Below are 20,522 nucleotides of genomic sequence, written 5' to 3' on the forward strand. Positions count from 1 at the left end.
AGGCGTGCACGGCATTGCATGATCAACAATACGCTTTAATTGCATGATTGAATGTTATTGCGATTAAATCAAGTCGGATAATGATTCAAGGCCAGAGTTGTTTAAAGGGGGGTAGGGGAGAGAGGAGGGGGGAGGGGGGTGGCTTCTCCTCTGATCTAAATCTAATTGCCTCTGCGTCCTCTTTAGTTCTTTTCGCTTCTCTTCGTTTTCTCCTATCTATTTTTGTTTGTGTGTTTTCTTTTACTCTTCTGTTTTTATTCCCTCTCTCCTTCATTATCCGTGATTTCCTTTTCCCCATCATTTATTCAGTGGATCATTCTGTTCCTCCCTTCCTTCCTTCCTCTCCTTCCTCAGATCCTTTCCAAATCCCTTCTTCTTTACCCTTTTAGCCTTTTGTCCTTCCCCTTTCACCTCCTCCTCCTTCTCTTCCCTTCCTCTTCGTCATCACCGCCTCTCTCTCTCTCTCTGTCTCTCTCCTTCTCCCCAACTTGCTATTCCGTTATTTGGACAAGATTCTGTTCTTGCGAGTGAAGCAATACCGGTCCACTTATGTTTATTTTCGACCATTATTTTCATCATCATCGTTCTTATGGTCCACCTGTCATGCCTCCCTTTTTATTGTCCGTTTCTTTTCATTTTATATTCCTTTTTTTATTCGTTTATTTATTGATTTCGTCACAGAAGAATCACGTCTCTCACTGTCCTACATGTAAGCTCGCTGGCGGGCAGCCTCACACACACAAGCCGGGCTGCTCAAGGGCGACCGGTGTTGAAAAACGAGTCTTCAGGGTCTAGCAGTAACAGCAGCATGTCGGGTTGCGTGTCTCTGAGAATGTGAAATAAAAGGAAAGAAATGAAGATGGTGTTGGGTTGAGAGAGAGAGAGAGAGAGAGAGAGAGAGAGAGAGAGAGAGAGCGAGAGAGAGAGAGAGAGCGAGAGAGAGAAAATAGACGACAGACAGTTAGAAAAGCAGACATATAGACGGACAGAAACAGATCTACTTACAATCTGGCAGACGGACAGGCAGACAAACTTAGACAGTGAGAGAGAAAAATAGGGAAAAGATATAAAGAGAGATGATGACAATCATAAAAAAGAAACAGTGATAATAAAAGATGTCTGGGTCGTCCTCGGTAATTCGCTTGAAGATGGGATGAAAAGATTATAAAAATAAAATAGAAACGAGAAGGTTTTGAGGATATAGCGAAGCAAGATATTTTTTTTTTTTATTGTTAATTGGTAATCGTTGTAGTTTGTGCTCATTTATCAAACATTGTCATTTAAAGATTAAACTTTATTTTCTATCGTTCGAAATTGCATTATTTTTAGAGAAAGTATAATGAGCGAAGGCAATAAGGAGAGAGAAGAATCTTAATTCCGCGACTACAAAATAATCAAAGCTATAGGCGACGAAGCACAATAAGTAGAGACAATAGACTCCAGAATCAAGAAAACATCAGCGCAACGCCGGGGGTTCACACCGTGGTTTCCGGATGGCTTCGATAGAGAATTTGATCCCATTGTTCAGGGGGTTTTCGCAGCCGGAGGGAAAAAAGGGTGTGGGAGATTGTTTATAGGGGAAGAGAGAGTGGTTTTCTACGAGAAAGGAGTATCCGATTCCCTGTGTAATGATATCGAGGATCCGTTGGAGTTCAGTTGCTTTTTGTGGCTACCTGTGTAAAAAAGATCTTTAGACATGTTTATGCCATCTATAAACATTATAATGTATAGTGTTTTAGCCGAATCAATAATTAGAAAAATAATGATAAAGAATATTCCATATGCATCGTTTTTTTTTTTTTTTTTTTTTTTTGTTCTCTCTCACAAATCGTGCTCTGACGTCATGGCCCAACAGCGCATCACCATAAGAAAAACAGAAAAAAAAGAAGAAAAAAAGAAATTTTGAAACGTACTACAATAGAGAGTAGACGCAACTCGTTTTTCATTTTTTTTTTCTAACTTCTAAGGCACCAGAGACGTCTTAAGGAGTCGAAAGTTGACCAGCAATGTTATCAAAGTTGCTAAAGAGTCTTGGGATTTTTTCTGTTATTTTTTTCCTGCAACAAGGGACTGGTCTGTCGCTTTTTTTTATCTTAAAAGAACGAGTTGGATCCTCTGTCCTCCATTTTGTATCCGGTAGTTAATGAGAGCGTTCGTCTAGCTCTTGTGAATCTAGTTTAATGATCTTGTAGAAGCCGCATTTTATCTGCTGTTTGTGTATGTGTGTGCGTGTGTGTGTGTGTGTGTGTGTGTGTGTGTGTGTGTGTGTGTGTGTGTGTGCGTGTGCGTGTGTGTATGTTTATGCATGTGTGCGTGTGCGTATGTTAGCATGCACATATACCTGCTTACATGCACTTGTCTGCAATTGCCAATGCACATATTTAACTTCTGAATTATACCCAAGTGTTCGTTTAAGGTGTACCAAATGTAGACAGCTTGACCCGGCAGACGCATGCTAATGGCGCCTGGATTCCTCTTGCGTTCGTGTAAGATCGGATATCACTTTCTATGAATCCACGAACGCTACGTCATGCCCGCTTCGTGTTGATCTTTCCTTTCCTTTTTCTATTTTTCTTTTTCTCTTTTTTCTTTTTTTCTTTTTTTTTTCTTCGAGATAAGGAAAGGAAAGTTAGTGGAGATATTATTCCTGCTATTTTTTTTAAGCGATTATGAGAGAAAGAGAAAATTAGGAAAAGATTACTTGTATATTTTAACCTCTTCACGCCCCGTTCGTTAAAAGAAATGATAAGCATGATAAGAAATAAGATAATAATCATAGCAAATCCTAATGATAATGACAAAAAAACACAGAATTGGTAATAGAAATATTGATGATAAGAACAAAACACTAGTGATGATAAAAGTGATAAAGCGGACAAGCCAACAAATAAAACAAAAGAAAAAGAGATAGCAGGAGGCACATAGGCCCATCTGGCACTGAGGCCTCGTCTTTCTGGAAGTTTCCATCGGAGGCGAGAGAAAGCGAGGGCGCCTGCGTGGAGCAAGGGAATATCGGCCTTCCGTCGTGAGTGCGTAAGGTCGGAAATTATGAATGGAGAGAAAAAAAGAAAAAATATATTTTGTCATGCCCTGGGGAGAGTGTTTTACAGATACATACGCACGTACACGCGCGCGCACACACACTCACACACTTCATTAATAACATTTATCATTATTCTCTCTCTCTCTCTCTCTCTCTCTCTCTCTCTCTCTCTCTCTCTCTCTCTCTCTCTCTCTCTCTCTTTCTCTCTCTCCCTTCTCCCTCTCCCTCTCCTTCTCCTTACTTGTTCTTCTCTCATCTCCCTTCTTTCATTCTCTCCCTTCTCTCTTCACTGGGAAACGAAAATCATATATTGTTGCACATTTCTAGACAGAAAACGAGAGAATGAAAGAGGAAGAGAGACAGACAAAGAAAAGGAGAAAGAGGTAATGAGATAAGCTAAAACCCCCTCTTTTTGCAACATCGATGATCCTGCAGAAACAAAAGCAATTCCATATCCGTCTTGGCAACACAGGATATTGGTAGGGCTCTTGCATAACGCAGGAATGCATGACAATTCAGAAATGGAAGGAGATTGCAGTCTAATTCCTTCGGGCATTTCTTAATTTCATTTTTATTCTTCTTTTTTTTTTCTTTCTTTCTTTCTTTCTCGTTCTCTCATCCATTCTTGTACTTTCATTTCTCCTCCATTTTCTCTTAACTTAATATATTTTCTTCTCTTCTCATTCCTTCGTAGTTCTTTATTCCAACTTTTTTTTCTACCTTTTCTTCCACCCTTTCGTTTCTTCCGCATAATCATCAACGTTAATTCCCTTACACTCTCTCCCTCTCCTCTCCTCCTCCGTTCCCCCCCCCCCCTTTCAGTCGTCGCTACGTTCACGTCCGACCGGAAGTAAGGGAAAACGTCATTCATTGATGTGTCTTGCGTGTTGCGGGGGGAGGGGGTGGGAGAGGAGGGAGGGGGAGGGGGGGTCACGCTACGACGCTCACACTTGCGTTCAATTTTACTGTCAGTGATGCTTTTGCTATTTTTGTGATTTTTTTTATTTATTCATTTTTTTGCTTGCCTCTCCCCCCTCTCTCGCTTTCTCTCTCCCTTCCTCTCCCTCTCCCTCTCCCTCCTTCCTCGCTGCCCCTCCCTCCCTCTAACTCCTCTCCCTCCCTCTACCTCCACCCCTCTCCTCTATCTCTATCTACCTATCTATCTATCTATCTATCTGTCTGTCTCTTATCTACACTGCTTGTCTCTCTTCCTCCCAGCTTCGCCCCCCCCCCCATTATCAAAGAATGCTTCGGGAAAGTTAAATTTTACAAGAAAAATTTTTAATAACAAATGATAGCCGTATGGAAGTGGGGGGGGGAGGTGGCAACGGGGGGATGACAGTGTTAATGAGCATGGTAGGAGGGGGGGGGAGAGGGGAGGGGGGAAGAGGTTATGGAATGGCAGGCACTAATTGGGCTAATAAAGGTAGTGAATGCGGTAAAAGTGAACGAGAGAAAGGAACAGACAAGAGACAAAGTGAGTTGATATTTTTTTACCGATTTTTCAGTGTTTTCTCTTTATATTTTACCTTCGCGTTAAAGCTTACTATTATTTTTTTTCTACATTTATTCGCGTTTATCCACGTAACGAATCATCCAGCTTTACGGGATTCGTTTTTTTCTTAATTACTACCACGTCACGCGCCTCCTATCAGCTGATCAGGTCATATAAACACACTAACAATAACATAAACAACAGCTGCTTAAAAATTCCTCGGAAGAATTCTTCGTCCGTTTCGCAGCCTTGTTATCTCGCCTACCAGAAAGTCGAAGCCAGAATTTGGGATTCCGAACAAGTCGTTTTGTTCGCACGAATGGCACCGACTTTCTTTCTTTCTCCGTTTTCTATGCGGGAGACGTGGCGCGCTTCTACGAGGGGGGACTGCTTAAAATCCTCGCTTCCGGCTTAAGGGTGTATTTTCTCCTTAGGGTAGGTAGTGGCGGGAGGGGGTATTCTAGTGACCCTCTCTTGCATAATGGTGAACTAAACTCTCCAGGGAAATTTCGTTTTGTAGGTTCAGACAAGTGGCATGACACATGAAGAGGAAGAAAGTCTGTCAGATCTTTAACGATGAGCGTGTATGGTGTCGGGAGAGAAAAGACCATATATCTTGGAGAATCTCTTTGTCATTGTGTATCTATGATTCAGCTTCTCTCCTGAACGGCCAACGCAGCTCCTGACAATGCTAGTAGTAATCATCATTTTCTCTTCGTCTGGTCATTACAGCGACCCATTTTCATTGATAATCAGAGAGACAAACTCAAGAAAAAAAAGACTAGCCGAGACCTGTCCAACTATTTCATTCATCCCTTTGTATGTATATGCCTGTGTTTTTCATTGCAAAATTCCCAAACCAGTTTTTGACCCTCTTCTTTGCCCTGTTTCTCTTCTCTCCTCCGCCCTCGTCGCCCTTAGTGGTCTGCGTTTCGAAAAAAAATGTATCCCGACATGCAGCTGTAGCACCATTACTTGGTAACGAGGCTGGACTATCACCTGGACGAGGTTAGAGAGACTCAGGGCTCGCCAGTCATGCGGATCAGAGTAGCTGGAAAAGTAGGCACGCAGGCAGGCACGCTGGCATCCCACTTTCTCTCTTTGCTCATCTCTCTCTCTCTCTCTCTCTCTCTCTCTCTCTCTCTCTCTCTCTCTCTCTCTCTCTCTCTCTCTCTCTCTCTCTCTCTGTCCGTTTTCTTCGGCATATCAATTCGATTCGAGATCATCTGTCTGGACTCATTTCGTAAGTTAATTTCGACGATTCAGATGACCAGATTACTTTCTAAAGACGTATTGAAAACCCGACGGAATAACAATTTGTCCCACATGTGAATGCACCGGGGAATCAAATTGGGTAAATTTCCCCTAAAAAAACGCAATCAGGATCATTACTTAAAGTGCGTCGAAGTCCCCCCCCCCCCCTTAAAAAATGTGATCAAGATCATTACTTGAAATGCGTTGAAATCGCCTCTAAAAAATAGCCATGATCATTACTTAAAATGCGTTGATATCTCCCCTTCCGCTTCCAGCCAGCTAGCCCGAAGCTATTCGCTGGCGTACCTGGTTCTTTCATTTGACACCTGGTTCCCTTCTCTCGCTCGGAGGTGCAGCTTGAAACTGGTCCCGTGTCACTTGTCACGTGTCATACGATCGTCGGAGCGTCATCAGTCCCCTTCAGCTCTTTAATGAAAACAAGATGTTAACGCTGATAGCATGCGGAGTGATTCTCTCTCTCTCTCTCTCTCTCTCTCTCTCTCTCTCTCTCTCTCTCTCTCTCTCTCTCTCTCTGTCTCTCTCTCACTCTTTCTCTCTCTCTCTCTCTCTCTCTCTCTCTCTCTGACTTTCTATCACAACTTTAACCTTCCCCCCTCCCCCCCCTTCTCCTCACATGCCTGCGGTTAGGCACTTGACCGCCAGGTGGCCGCCAATACACGCACGTTCCGAGGACAGTTCATCTTTTTATGTTCTCACTCTCTCTCTCCCTCTTCCTTTTTTTATCCTCACTTTCGTTACGACCTACATTCGGGAGAAAGTCTTTTTTCTTCTTCTTTTTTCTCTCTCTTTTTTTTCTCATTTACCCTCCCTTCCACCCCCTCCGCACCCCCTCTCTCTCTACGCTTTCGAAAACAGGAAGAAGAGAGTAACATTTTAATCATAGGCTGCTGCGAAATGGACCATTAGGCTCGATCAGAGGCTGTCATTAGGCCTATCTCTTTGCCATCCTGAGCCTAAATGAAGGAAAATTATTTGTCATTTCATTCGTATATTCTTTTTTCTTTTGTTTCCTTATTCATCCATTCAGCTTCATTTATTATGTTTCACTTTAAGTAATGAGTACGTTGATGATACCAGGCAGGCAGAAAAAAATAATTTAAAGTTTTATTGTTATTCAAAAGTTTTTAATAAAAATTAAATCACTCGATCTCCCTCTCCCTCACTCCCTCCCTCTTTCCTTCTCCTTCTCCCTCTCCCTCTCTCCTTCCCTCCTTCCTTCTCCTTCTCCCTCCCCTCCCCCTCTCTCTCCTCTCCTCTCTCTCTCTCTCTCTCTCTCTCTCTCTCTCTCTCTCTCTCTCTCTCTCTCTCTCTCTCTCTCGTAACGGCAAGATAAGCATACGTACGAATAAAAGAAACGTTTGGTTTCCATGAGTATGATCCCCTGATAAGATAAACCTGGTTGATAATCTTGCTCTTTTGCATATTTCTGTAGCGTGTTCGATCCTCTCATTAGTGACTTTAATTATATCGCTAACTGTTCTTATTTATGTGTCAGGGTCTCCACTTTATCTATTTGTGTCGCCGCCCTTCTCTCTTGTGTATCTGTTTGTCTGTGTTTAATTCTCCTCTCTGTCTGGCTGTCTGTGTTTCTCTCTCTCACTCTCTCTCTCTCTCTCTCTCTCTCTCTCTCTCTCTCTCTCTCTCTCTCTCTCTCTCTCTCTCTCTGTCTATCCATCTATCTATCTATCTGTCTAGCAACACAAAGACTAGCGCCCTAACAACCGTCCCCGTCATTATCATAATCAGGAATGTAAAACAAAAGCAAAAAAGGATTTCAAGAAATAAATTAGAAAATGCCGTAACAACTTCGATTGCCGCTATCGATTCTAGACAAAAAAAAAAGTACAAAATATCTGCGGAATGTCCCCTGTCACCTCAATGTTTTTTTAATAATTTTTTTCTCCGACTTTTTTGTATAGAAATTGATGGGTGAAATCTTGCTCGATGAGAGAGATCGAAAGATGTCTTGAGTGATGTGTGATTTACATCTTCATTTGTTTTTCTTTTGTTTGTTTGTTTTGCGGGGATTAGGCGGAGGAAAGGGGGGGGGCTGTTGTTGTTATTGCTGTTGTTTAATATTGGTGAAATGAATGAGAGATAAAATTGGAGATAAAAGAGAAAAGAGGTAAGAAAAAATAAGAGATAAGGAAAAAAAAGAGAAGAGAGAGAGGAAGGGAGAATAAAAACGTGATTAAGGGATTTTCCGATCCTTTCAATAGCGGCGCCGCGTTAACTAAATAAGATCTTGATGAATCTGTTCGCTTGACTCACATAATTAACCAAAATCATTATATGTGAAGATTCATTAAACTTCGCTGACTTGGAATAGTGTTGGATAGCTTGCTCCCCTCCCCCTCTCTCCCCCACCTCCCCCTTGCAGGCTTGATTCGCCGAAATATAACCGTTACGCAAAGTTCGTTAATTACGGGTCACACAAGAGAGAAATCATAAGGTTACGTGTATAATTTTATCGTGATTATTATTTTTTTTTCTTTTCATTCCGTGTTTTCCTTGTTAAACTTTCTCATATCTGTATTTGTGATGTTTCTTCCATTTTTATCTATCGGTATTTCTATCTCCCTCCCCCCTTTTTTTTTTTTTTTAAGTCCAAAGCGTACATCAGCCAAATATGGCGACGGGGGAACGCGGGGTCAAATGTTTTTTTTTTCCCGCCATTAGAGATGATGTCCTCAATTCCACATTTCATATTCAGAGAGATAGAGCCACGCGCACTCTCCACTTATTGGTATGCGGCGAGCGAGCGAGTGGATGCGCGCCTATGTACGCACACAAGCATACATTCACTTACACATGCACATGCTCACAAGTATGCGCGAGTATGTGCGTGCGTTTATTAGACATGTAATGACACTACTTGAACGCGTTTTCGAGATAAATTCCGATGGGCATATTGTATATAAACATAAATCGCAGTCGCCCACGCAATCTTAAGCCTAAGAAAATCCTCCCCCACCCCTTCTCCTGCCCCCGTCTCCCCTCCGCCCTTCGCTCACCCCCGCCTTCTCCCATCCTCGCCCGTCATGTTTGCCTCATTATGTGGCGTAACCTCCTCTACCTCCGCCTCCGCCTCCCCCCCTCTTCCTCTTTAATCTCCTTCACCTTCCTCCTCCACTTTACCAATCTCAACCCCTTCCTCCTTTTTCTTCTTCTTTTTCTCCTCCTCCTCCTCTTTCTCCTCCCCTTCCTACTCCTCCTCCTCCTCCTCCTCCTCCTCCTCCTCCTCCCTCCCCTTCATCCTCCTCCTCCTCCTCCTCCTCCTCCTCCTCCCTCCCTCCCCTTCATCTTCCTCCTGTTCCTCCTCCTCCTACTCCTCCTCTTCCCTCCCCTTCACCCCCCCCCCCTCCCGACGGGTAACCCGATAAAGCTCCCACAAAATTTCTTCTCCGGGAAAGTCTCGTCTTGTCCTGGAATGTGAAAGAAAACGGTGATGATGGTGATGAGTTGTGGAATTTCTTCGTGCGTCTTCTTCCCTCTCATCCTCTCCTCTCTTTTTCTTCTTTTTCTTCTTCTTCTTCCGTTGTTCTATCTTTGCTTTATCTGTTTTTCTTTTCACTTTTTTTTTCAGATTAATATTTCTTTCTTTTCTTTTTTTTTCCGCTGTCTTTTATCATTCATCTTGTCTCCATATTTTCCTCCCTCTTTCTATTCCCTCCCTCTTCTCCTCTCTTTCTCTAACCCTTTTATTCCTTCCTCTCCTTCCTGGCTTCATTCCCTCCCTCCCTCCCTCACCTTACTCCATTCACCCCCTCCTTCCTCCCTCCCTCCCTCCCTCCTTCCCTCACTTCCCTCGCCTTCCTCCTCCCTCCCTCCCTCGCCTCCTTCCCACCTCCCTCCCTCCCTCCTTCCCTCACCTTCCCTCTCCCTCCTCCTTCTCCCCCTCCCTCCCTCCCTCCCTCCCTCACTTCCCTCTCCTTCCTCCTTCCTCCCTCCCTCCCTCCCTCCCTCGACCCCCTCCTTCCCTCCCCTTTTTTACCCCCTCGCCCCCCTATCGCCCCGCGGGGTCGTCGGTGAATGAAAGGTGTTTTCACGAGAAAAAAGGGACGGATACATGGAACAAATGACTTAACAAATGTCTGCTTCAATCTCTCTCTCTCTCTCTCTCCTCTCTCTCTCTCTCTCTCTCTCTCTCTCTCTCTCTCTCTCTCTCTCTCTCTCTCTCTCTCTCTCTCTCTCGCTCTCGCTCTCTTGCTCTTTCTTTCTCTCTCTAGAAAATTTAGAAATATATATATATATGATTAGAGAGAGAAAGAAAAATATATACAATTAGGAAGAAAGTACAGACAGAAAAGACGGATAAGGAGAGAGCGAGAGAGTTTGACCCGCGACCTCTTAAGTATTGTTCGGTCGTTGGGTCGTTCGGTTAGCGCAAAGTTAACACTCGTTCTAGGTTTATGATGGAATTCTTTATCGCTGGAAAGTTGTGGGTTGTTTCCCCCTCCCCCCATTGCTAACTCCCTCGTGTCTATTTTTATCTCTCTGTCTCTCTTTCTCTTACTCTTTCTTTTTCTCTTTCTCTTTCTCTTTCTCTTTCTCTTTCTCTTTCTCTTTCTCTTTCTCTTTCTCTTTCTCTCTCTCTCTCTCTCTCTCTCTCTCTCTTTCTTTCTCTCTCTTTCTCTCTCTCTTTTTCTTTGTATATCCTCGTCCCTTTTTTATCTTTCGTATCATTATTTTTTTATATTACCATTATTATTGTTATAATAAGTAGAAGTAGTAGCATTCTTAGTATTAGTATTTATCATCATTAGCGCCATCATCATCGTCATTGTCATCAGTATCATTATTATCATTATTATTATAATTTTTACTATCAAAATTATCACCACCGTTATCGTCACCGTAATCCTCCCCATCTAACCAGCCTTTCCTCTCCTCCCAAACAGGGTCGTAAGATCGGCGGTGGTCGTTTCCCCGTAGGAGGTCGTCAGCGCGACAATTCCTTCTCGGACGACAAGCCTACTCCGTCTCGCGGTTCGCCCCAGACGCCCGTGCCCGCCACCACGCCCAAGCCGAAGAAGGAAGTCACCTACGCCTGCAATGAGAGTGAGTGTTGCTGGGCGGTTGTTGGTGTGGTTACTGGTGTTGTTTGTTGTTGTTGTTAGCGTTAAAGTTATCGTTTAGAACTTTTTTTGCGTTGCGAGTTTTGTGTGTAGTTTTTTTTTTTTTTTTTTACTTTTTATTTATTTGTTTATCTATCTTTTTGTTCGTTGCACTACATTCACTGATTGAATTCCTTCACAATTCGAACGTTAGCGGCGTAGTTTTGATTTAGTATGCTTAGCCACCTGGAACCAAAGACTTCGTCACGCTATCTCAGCTTTGGATCCGGACGATTTGTGATGCGAGACCGGCGGCGCGTTGATAATTGAAGCTTCCATTAACAATAACAGAAAATTTATGATATGCTCCGAGACGAGATTATTTTTACTATGAAAGTATGACTAATGAGAAAATATGGGCAAAATCGGCAAGGAAAAAGAAAAGAAAAAACAAATAATTCAAGCCAAAATACAAAACGACTTCGACTTTTTCAGCGCCACCCCACACCCCGCCCAAAAAATAACGTCTCAGACATGTGTTTACGACGAAAAATGAAAGAGGAAAACCAACATAATTCATCGGGTGAAGCTTTTAGAAATCGCGAGGTAGAATCAGCGAGCAGAAAGTAGCCTCGCCTGACCAGATGCAAAGCGATACGCGAATGGCTGCGAGAAAGCCCAGTCGGCGCCATTGAGAGGCTCTGAAAGCTCTCGTCGACGCATCTGCTATAAAATACATTATCGAAATTTAAATAATTTTGAAGGACATGAGTGGGAAGCTTTTACGTTTTAGCATTCTCGATGAATGATTAAAGATGGAGTATAATTTTACTGATTTTATCTTGCCTGACCCCATGAAAGGTAAAGATTTTTTTACACTTGAATTTTCTTGCTTCCGTTACAGCGCGTGAGTTCTAGCTCCGCTGGGTTTTAACTTTCTTTCGCTTTTCCACGTTTATACTCGTTCTCTCTCTCTCTCTCTCTCTCTCTCTCTCTCTCTCTCTCTCTCTCTCTCTCTCTCTCTCTCTCTCTCTGTGTGTGTGTGTGTGTGTGTGTGTGTGTGTGTGTGTGTGTGTGTGTGTGTGTGTGTGTGTGTGTGTGTGTGTGTGTGTGTGTGTGTGTGTGTGTGTGTGTGTGTCCCTCTCTCTCCCTCTCCCTCTCTTCCTCTCCATCCCACCCTTCCCTTTCCTTCCCTTCCCTTCCCTTCCCTTCCCTTCCCTCCCTCCCTTCCCTCCCCCTTCCCTTTCTCTCTCATTCGCCATACATTCCCCGCTCCCCTCCTGCCGTTCGTGTAAACCCGTTTTCACATGCGGATTCAACACGCTGTCTCCACCTTCAAGCTTTTTTTTTTCTCGCTCTCATTTTTTTCGATTTCGCGCGAAATTTGGCGGCAAATCGAATGATTGATTAGGTGCGGAAAGAAATCCATTAGATACGAGACTTTCAAAAGTCAGTCTCCTGCGTCTGTCTTTGCCTGGCACCCCATTTTTTTTTTTTTTCTTGCTTTCTTTCATTTTTTTTTCTTTCATTTTTTTTTCTTTCTTTCATTATTCTCTTTTTTCCTTTCTTTTCTTTTTTCCTTTCTTTTCTCTTTTTCTCATTCTTTTCCTTTTTCTCTCTTTCTCATTCTTTTCTTTCTTTCTTTTTCCTCTTTTTCTCATTCTTTTCTTTCTTTTCTCTTCTTCTTTCTCTTCCCCTGTCCCATCCCCTTAATATCAAATATAAATACACTATAAATACTGGGAAAGTTAAATACTCACGCGATCATGGGTTTGGGTGGAAAAAGGGGGGGGGGAGGGGGGGAGCGAGGAATTATTCGTGCAACAAAACTTTCCCGAACTTTCCACCTTAAAAGGAGAAGGACTTTTTTTTTTGAATGGGGTTAGGGGCGGGAGATTTGAAAATCTTGTTTGTTTTCACCTTTATTTATTTGTTTTCTATTTTTGTATCAACGTATTTCTCTCTCTCTCTCTCTCTCTCTCTCTATATATATATATATATATATATATATATATATATATATATATATATATATATATACCTCTCTTTCTCTCTCTCTTTCTCTCTCTCTTTCTCTCTCTCTTTCTCTCTCTCTTTCTCTCTCTTTCTCTTCTCTCTTCTCTCTTCTCCTCTCTTCTCTCTCTCTCTCTCTCTCTCTCTCTCTCTCTCTCTCTCTCTCTCTCTCTCTCTCTCCTCCTCTCTCTCTCACTCTCTCTCTCTCTCTCTCTCTCTCTCTCTCTCTCTTTCTCTCTTTCTCTCTTTCTCTTGCGTTCCTCTTCCCGCCAACCTTGCGTGACCTCTGTGACCCTTGCGTCCGCGTGGGTCAACCGCTAGAGTTTGTTTCCTTCCTTTTGCTCAACTTTCCTTCCTGTCCCTATTTCTCTGTGGATATGTCTCTCTCTCTCTCTCTCTCTCTCTCTCTCTCTCTCTCTCTCTCTCTCTCTCTCTCTCTCTCTCTCTCTCTCTCTCTCTCTCTCTCTCTCTCTCCTTCTCCCTCTCCCTCTCCCTCTCACCCATTCCTCTCTTTTTTTCGTCCCCTTCACTTCTTACTCAATCGCCCAATCTCTCCAGCCTCTACCCATATACCGCCTCTCCCTCTCTTCCTCTTCCTCTATTCCCCTTCCTCTCTGTGTCCTTATCTCTCTTTGTCTTCCTCTCTGTCTCCCTATCTCTCTTTCTCTTCCTCTCTGTCTCCCTATCTCTCTTTCTCTTCCTCTCTGTCTCCCTATCTCTCTTTCTCTTCCTCTCTGTCTCCTTATCTCTCTTTCTCTTCCTCTCTGTCTCCCTATCTCTCTTTCTCTTCCCTTCCCACGCGATGCGATTCATAACAAATGAAACGCGAAGTGCGTGTGACTCTAGCCATTGTTCACCGACGCGGGAAAGTTTGAAAGCTTTTGTTACTCTTGTTATTATTGTTTTCTCTGTTTGGTGTTCATTGTTGGTGTGTGGTTGGAATAAAAGGGTTAATGGTTATGTTTTTTTTCTTTCTTTTTCTTTTTCTTTTCGGATTATTTTCCATGTTTTTGTTTTCTTCACTTTCCGTTTGTTTCCCCCCCCCCCTCTCTCTCTCTCTCTCTCTCTCTCTCTATCTATCTATCTATCTATCTATCTATCTATCTCTCTCTCTCTCTCTCTCTCTCTCTCTCTCTCTCTCTCTCTCTCTCTCTCTCTCTCTCTCTTCTCCATTTTCTTCGACCCCGCGTTTAAGTAGCCAATTTCACGTACTAAACCTGTCCAGAATTATCTAATTTCACAATATAATTCTGTCATTTCTTGATCCATAATTTTGGCTTTCGTTGTACATTTATTCGGTAAACTGCAATTTTTGGCGGGAAATTTGAAATCGGTGTCGCAAAACCGTCGACTTCGTAGCAAAAGATTCATAGACTTTTATAAATTTCTTAATGCTAGACCGTTACTTTGATAACAGAAGATTGCTTAGAAATATCTCTTTTTTTATGAAATTTGTAATACTGAACTGCCGCCTTGTTTAAATGAGAGATATGGTTCTGTAATCTTTGTGAGATACTTGACCGAATCAATTTTTTTTTTTTTTTTTCCTTTTTTAAGCACACTAGTTTCTTTCTTTCTTTCGTTGCGAAACACGAAAATTAAGAGAAAATGAGGAATGAAAAACAGAAATGAAAATAACAAGGTAGTCATAGTGGAATAGAAATGGAAAACTTAAAAAAAAATAATAATAATAATAAAACATGATAAAAAAAATCGGGAAAGAGACAAAGGTAGTCAGTCATTTGATTATATTGGTTGTTGTATGCTTCAAGGTTAATATAATAAAGAGTTTTAGTACATGTTGTAATGGTGGAAAAATGTAGCTTTATTATGGGAGTTTGTAGACGTCGTTGGCGCAATGAAATTTGTGAGAAATGAAATAATAAAAAGATGAAAGACGTAGGAAAAGAAAGCAAGAAAGATATAAATAGGTAGATGAAGGGTGGGTGAGTGGGTGGGTGGGGGTGGGGGGGAAGACAATGGAAAATAGTGAGTGATATGAAAGGAGAGGGAAAGAGAGAAAGGGGAAAGCGGAGATCCTCGTTCTCTCTCTCTCTCTCTCTCTCTCTCTCTCTCTCTCTCTCTCTCTCTCTCTCTCTCTCTCTCTCTCTCTCTCTCTCTCTCTCTCTCTTCCATATACCTCATCAAATAGAATATTTAAACTTTTTCTTTCTTTCTTTTCTCCCCTATTTCTTAGTCATTCATGCGGAGAGAGAGAGAGAAAAAAGAAGAAAACGAGAGAGATAAATAAAAAAAGAAAGAAAAAAAACAAAGAAAGAGAAAAAGAGAGAAAGAAATAGAAAGAGAAAAGAGAGAGAGAAAAAAAAAACACGTGCTTTGCCCACCTGTCGCCGCCATTAACAAGAGAGACAAGAATTGCGTCAGCGCGCCTTTAATTACCGAATGACGTGGGAAAATCCGCTCTTTTGCGTAACTGGTGGGGGTGTGGGGAAGTATGGGAAGGCGAAAGAGGGGGGGGGGAGGGAGAGAGGGGGAGGAAGGGGTGACTTCCTGTTCCTTGAAAATTTGGAGTTTCGAGTGAAGATTGGGTTTTGTGTTCTCTCTCTCTTTCTCTGTGTTTGTTTGTGTTCTTTTCTTTGGCCTTCTCTCTGTCTTGGTTTGATTCGTTTCCTTTTTTACTCTCCCTCTACTCTCTTATTCTCTCTCTCTCTTTCTGTCTGTTTCTCCTCTCGTCTGCTTCCTCCTCTTCATCCTCATCATAATCATTATCGCCATCATCATCATCCTTCTTCTCCTAATCTTCTTTGTTTTCTTTTTCTCCTTCCATTCATCCTCTTTCTCTCCATCGAAAAAAGGTGCCAAAAAACGCATAGCAAGGATTCCATCGTGAGAAAGTTTCCGTTAAGAAGCATTCGACTATCCCGTGTCACTTACTTCATATAAATTTCTTTTGATAAAAACTTCCCGTAGTCAGTTTTTTATTATGGCTGTATCAAGCAAGAATCGTGATTACGTAATTGCCTCTTCCTCTTGTTAGCTTTCTTTTCTTTTTTATCGCAGTTGCTTTTATTTTTTATTTTTTTATTTTTTTTTCGGAAATTATCGTACCACTGTTGCTTGCAGTGCGTTAGCGAAGAGTATCGTTCCTTGACATCAAAGTTATTGTTCACAGTTTAGGTTGTCAGTTCTATTTTCAACGGAAATATATAGCTTAATGATCTGTATTGCTAGGAAATTTACGGTATTATCTTGTGGAACTAAACCGCATAGTTTTTTATTGCTATTATTTTCGTTACTCAATTTCCATTCTAAAGAAAGAACAGTATAACAGTCCTCTTGTTTATTTCATATATTTTAGGATATCCGAAGAAATGTGTGTGTATATATATATATATATATATATATATATATATATATATATATATATATATATATATATACATATACATATATATTGTAGCTTCAAATCTCAAGTGGGTGTTAGCCCAATATGGATCCCTAACTGACCTTTAAGAAGAAAATATAGAAATGAAAGTTGTCCCTGCGTTGCAACGAAGATGATACACATAAACAAAAAATCGCTATTGGCTATTGACGGTGTTCGAAGCTTCGTATCATATCCGAGTGATTTAAGAGAGCGAGACAGTGCGTCCGAATGGGTGCATTTGTCACAGCCGCTCTCTCATTATGCAGCGAAGGAGCACCTATTGACTGACTTACGGGCAGTGGGCGTGAAAGGTCGGGCTCGGGCTCTTTGCACGCCCTTGTTCCTTGTTTGGAAGGGAGGAATCATATCACCCTCCCCTCCCTCCCTCCCTCTCTCTCCCTTCGCTTCCCCCTCCCTCTCCTTCCCCTCTCCTCCCCTCCCTCCTTGTAACCCCTCTCCTCCCTCTTGTACCCGCTCCCCCTCCCCCTCCCTCCTTCACCATTCTTGCGGCCTTTTATTAAATATCACGTAGCGAGAAGAAATTAGGCCTTTCGATAAATTTCCCAAGGAGAAGTTTACGTAATGCGTTTGCACAGATTCGCTAATGCGGTGGCTAGCCATAGGAAAGGGGTGTGTGGGTGACAGATGGTACTGAACGCTGCCTGTCTTTGCCACAAGACATCACGGCCAGCCACATCCTGATTGTTGCCTTGTCCGGCTATTTACTGGTTATCTGCCTCCTCCTCCTTCTCTTTTTCTCTCTTTTCCTTCCCCTTCTCCCTCAAATCTTTCCTGTGTTTGCTCCTCTATCGTTTTTTTTTTCTCTCTCTCTCCTTTCCCTTCTTTTATCGTATAGGTATGTCTTGATATATTATCTCACCACGATACCGCACCTCTAGGGTTAATTTACCCAAAAAGAGAAAGAAAAAAAGAAATATTCATCCCTGCATATTCTCTCTATCGACTGTTTTACTTGGCTGAAACGATATCGACCTATAAAAAAAGATGCATTTAAAGATCAGCATCGGGTAGGCGGTCCGTTCCGGTGTTCCTCTCGTCCACCTTGACCCGTTTCCGCCCACGGTTCGAGTTCCGGTCGACTGTCTACTGTCTGCTTCCTTTGTGAATATGTCTATCGTTTATGGTCTTGGGTATCTTGTTTTTTTTTTCTTTCTTTCTTTCTTTCTTTCTTTCTTTTTTTAGGTTCTCTGGTTGTGTTCGTTCTCTCTCTCTCTCTCTCTCTCTCTCTCTCTCTCTCTCTCTCTCTCTCTCTCTCTCTCTCTCTCTCTCTCTCTCTCTCTCTCTCTCTCTCTCTCTATATATATATATATATATATATATATATATATATATATATATATATATATATATATATATATATATATATATATATCCCTCATACTTTCTCTCTGTCTCTCTCTCTCTCTCTCTCTCTCTCTCTCTCTCTCTCTCTCTCTCTCTCTCTCTCTCTCTCTCCTCTCTCTCTCTCTCCCTGTCCTCTTTCTCCATCTCTCTTTCGCCACACATGCTAGTTTCATCATCCTAATTATTCTCTAGTTCCATTTTCTCATATCCTACTCTTTCGAACCGCTAACCTTTCGAGAAATGTTGCTTGGCTCGACCCTTGCACGAACCGGTGAAAGCATGACTTCGACCCCAGATAATGTTCTCAAAGTCTTACTCCAAAACATTAATTAAAGTGGAATGTCTTGAGTTTTGAGGTTAGAGTCAAAGCCAGAGCGATATGGTGGGAGTCTCTGCCAAAATAGAGAGGTTTTGGGAGTGTAAAATAAAACGCTAGAGAGAGGGAGAGAGAGAGAAATAAAGCGTGACAACACGGATTGAGACACATGCGTTTTCACGATATAGGTTACATCTTTTATTTCGACTTTTTTTTTTTTTTTTTTTTGTTCTTCATTCGTTTTTTCTTTGTGTTGGTCGGTAAATTGTATATATTTTTAGGGGTGGCTTGATTCCTGTGGGAATTTTTTCAAATGTTTATAAAGAACTGCAAATTCCAGGTCGTTATTTCTGGCAACCGGACAACCACAGAACCTTTCGCTTGTGGAATAAATTACATACGAAAACGTTACTTCATTATCACCACCATAGACAAAAGTTATTTCCAAAAGCCCATCTTGCGGTTGGCGTGAAGTATGACAGAGAAAAATTCCAAAACTTGTTCAACGACAATGTTCCCTCGTTCACCTTGGACCGCCCCCACACAACCTCCCATGAAATTGTGAAGGGAATGTTTGGAACGAAACCTCACAATCAGCTGATGATAGCCGGCGGCCCATTCCTATTCCGGTGGTCAGATTTTTTTTCTTTCTTTCTTTCTTTTCACCTTTTTTCTGCGATAATAATGGTTTCGAGGTCGTAAGTTCGTGTGGGCGTGTGACGTCAGACTGAGAATAGAAATTGCTATTATTTAGTAAGTCAACTTTGAAGGAGGATGCAGGTTTATGTAATTATATATTCTTCCTCATTGTTAAATTTTGGTGGTAGTGCGACCAGGACTGGGGCGATAACACGTGATGACTTTTGATAATAATGCATTGCGGTAAAGCTTGCCTGATTTTTTTTCGAGTTTGATATTAAGCTTGAGATATTTTTATTTCAGTTTATTTCACGAGAGAGGCACTGTTAGGATGAACATTACTTTCGCTTTGTTGAAAAAAAAATGTATGTAGAAAAAAACGAGAGATGAAAAACTGGAACAAAATTCGTACAAAAAAACATTTAGTGTCGGATATATAGAAAAAAATGAGGTTAGTTTTTATAATGGCATATGGTAGTGGTCGGGCAAACACGCGATATTAGCATAGTAATTTACCTGCGCCTTTCACTGTGTCGTATCCAGCCCAGATCCGTAATGAAAAAAAATGTAAGATTCTTAGACAGGCTACAGAAAAAAAAAAAGTATAAATCGAAATTTACTTGAGGATCCCCTTGAAGAAAACGGAAAGAAAAAACGAGCTATATGGGGCAGCCCTTCAAAGAAAACAGGAAGCTTGGGGGCGTCGGGCAGGGGAGGGGGACCCGGACAGACCTGAGTGGCTGGACAACGAAGGCAAACAAGTAACCTTTCGCTCAGATGTCAATGGTTGATGCTGTTGGTGCCGGAGTCTGTCTCCCTCCCTCCTTCTCTCTCCTTCGCCTGCCTCTCTGCCGATCTGGAGCAGGAAAAACAAGATTATTAAGGGAGTATCGGCCGCGTCGCCATGGCGTGGAGAGCGTGTTGCCGACGCGCTTTGCCGAAGCTTCGCAAACACGTGCCCTCCGTCGCCTCGTGCCTGGTCGTATTCCTGTGTGTCCTTGTAGTCGTGCTGTTCGTCCTCCTCACGAAGAAGGACTGGAAGACGGAGGAACCCCCTCCTCCTCTTCCTCCCCCTTCGCCTTCCCCATTCCCAAAATGGTTTGAGGAGCACGTCTTCAGTAGGATAACCACGGAGGACGAGGACGTCAGCACCTCCTCCAGCGTGGTGGAGTCGACCACCGCGTCGATACTGAACCTCGTCGGATTATTGAGCATGAGCGTCGGTACCGGTGATAGCGGCGGCAGTGGCGGAGTTAGCGGTAGCGGCGAAACGGGTGGTAGCGGTAAAAACGGAACCAGTGGTAGCGGCGAAACGGGTGGTAGCGGTAAGAACGGTACCAGTGGTAGCGGCAAGAACGGAACCAGTGGTAGCGGTACCGGTGATAACAGCGATAGCGGGAGAGGCAAGAGTGCGGAAGGTGGTGGTGCGACCAACTTCACTTGCGTTTTTATAAGTGCGTTTCTCTTTTTTATATAACATCGTTATTACTGTCATGATTCATTGCTTATTTTTATCGTCAATATTATCATCACTATTACCTTCATTATTAATGTTTATTTGTTCTGATTCTTACGTCGCATTATAAACAAGTCTCATAACAACACGTGTTGAGTAACAATATGCATTCTGCGTGAAAGCAACAACAACAACAACGACAACAATGATAATAAGAATAAGAACATTATCAATACGTAACAAGTGATGCACACTTATACCAACACACCCAACTCCCCTTATACTTGAGCCTAACCACCTGCACTTGTCCACAGATGCATGCGCTCCCGGATACTCCAAGTTCGAGAACAAGTGTTATAAGGTGATCCAGACGGACACACCGATCGACTTCACATCTGCACAGAGGAAGTAAGTTTTGGAGGAGGCGAGGAGTAGGAGGGGAGAGAGGAGTAGGAGGGGAGAGAGGAGTAGGAGG

At 42.4% G+C, this 20,522-nt stretch overlaps 1 protein-coding gene across 1 annotated transcript in view; it reads left to right on the forward strand.

Moving 5' to 3' along the window:
- The window catches only part of LOC119573277, a 132,902-nt gene that overhangs the window by 19,175 nt on the left and 93,205 nt on the right, over positions 1 to 20,522 (forward strand). Inside the window, exons 2-3 of the mRNA XM_037920433.1 lie at positions 10,715 to 10,874; positions 20,362 to 20,455. Of these exons, the coding sequence (XP_037776361.1) occupies positions 10,715 to 10,874; positions 20,362 to 20,455 (254 nt within the window). The remainder of the gene's footprint in view (positions 1 to 10,714; positions 10,875 to 20,361; positions 20,456 to 20,522) is intronic.

Source organism: Penaeus monodon, chromosome 5 (assembly GCF_015228065.2).
Source record: "Penaeus monodon isolate SGIC_2016 chromosome 5, NSTDA_Pmon_1, whole genome shotgun sequence".
NCBI lineage: Eukaryota > Metazoa > Arthropoda > Malacostraca > Decapoda > Penaeidae > Penaeus > Penaeus monodon.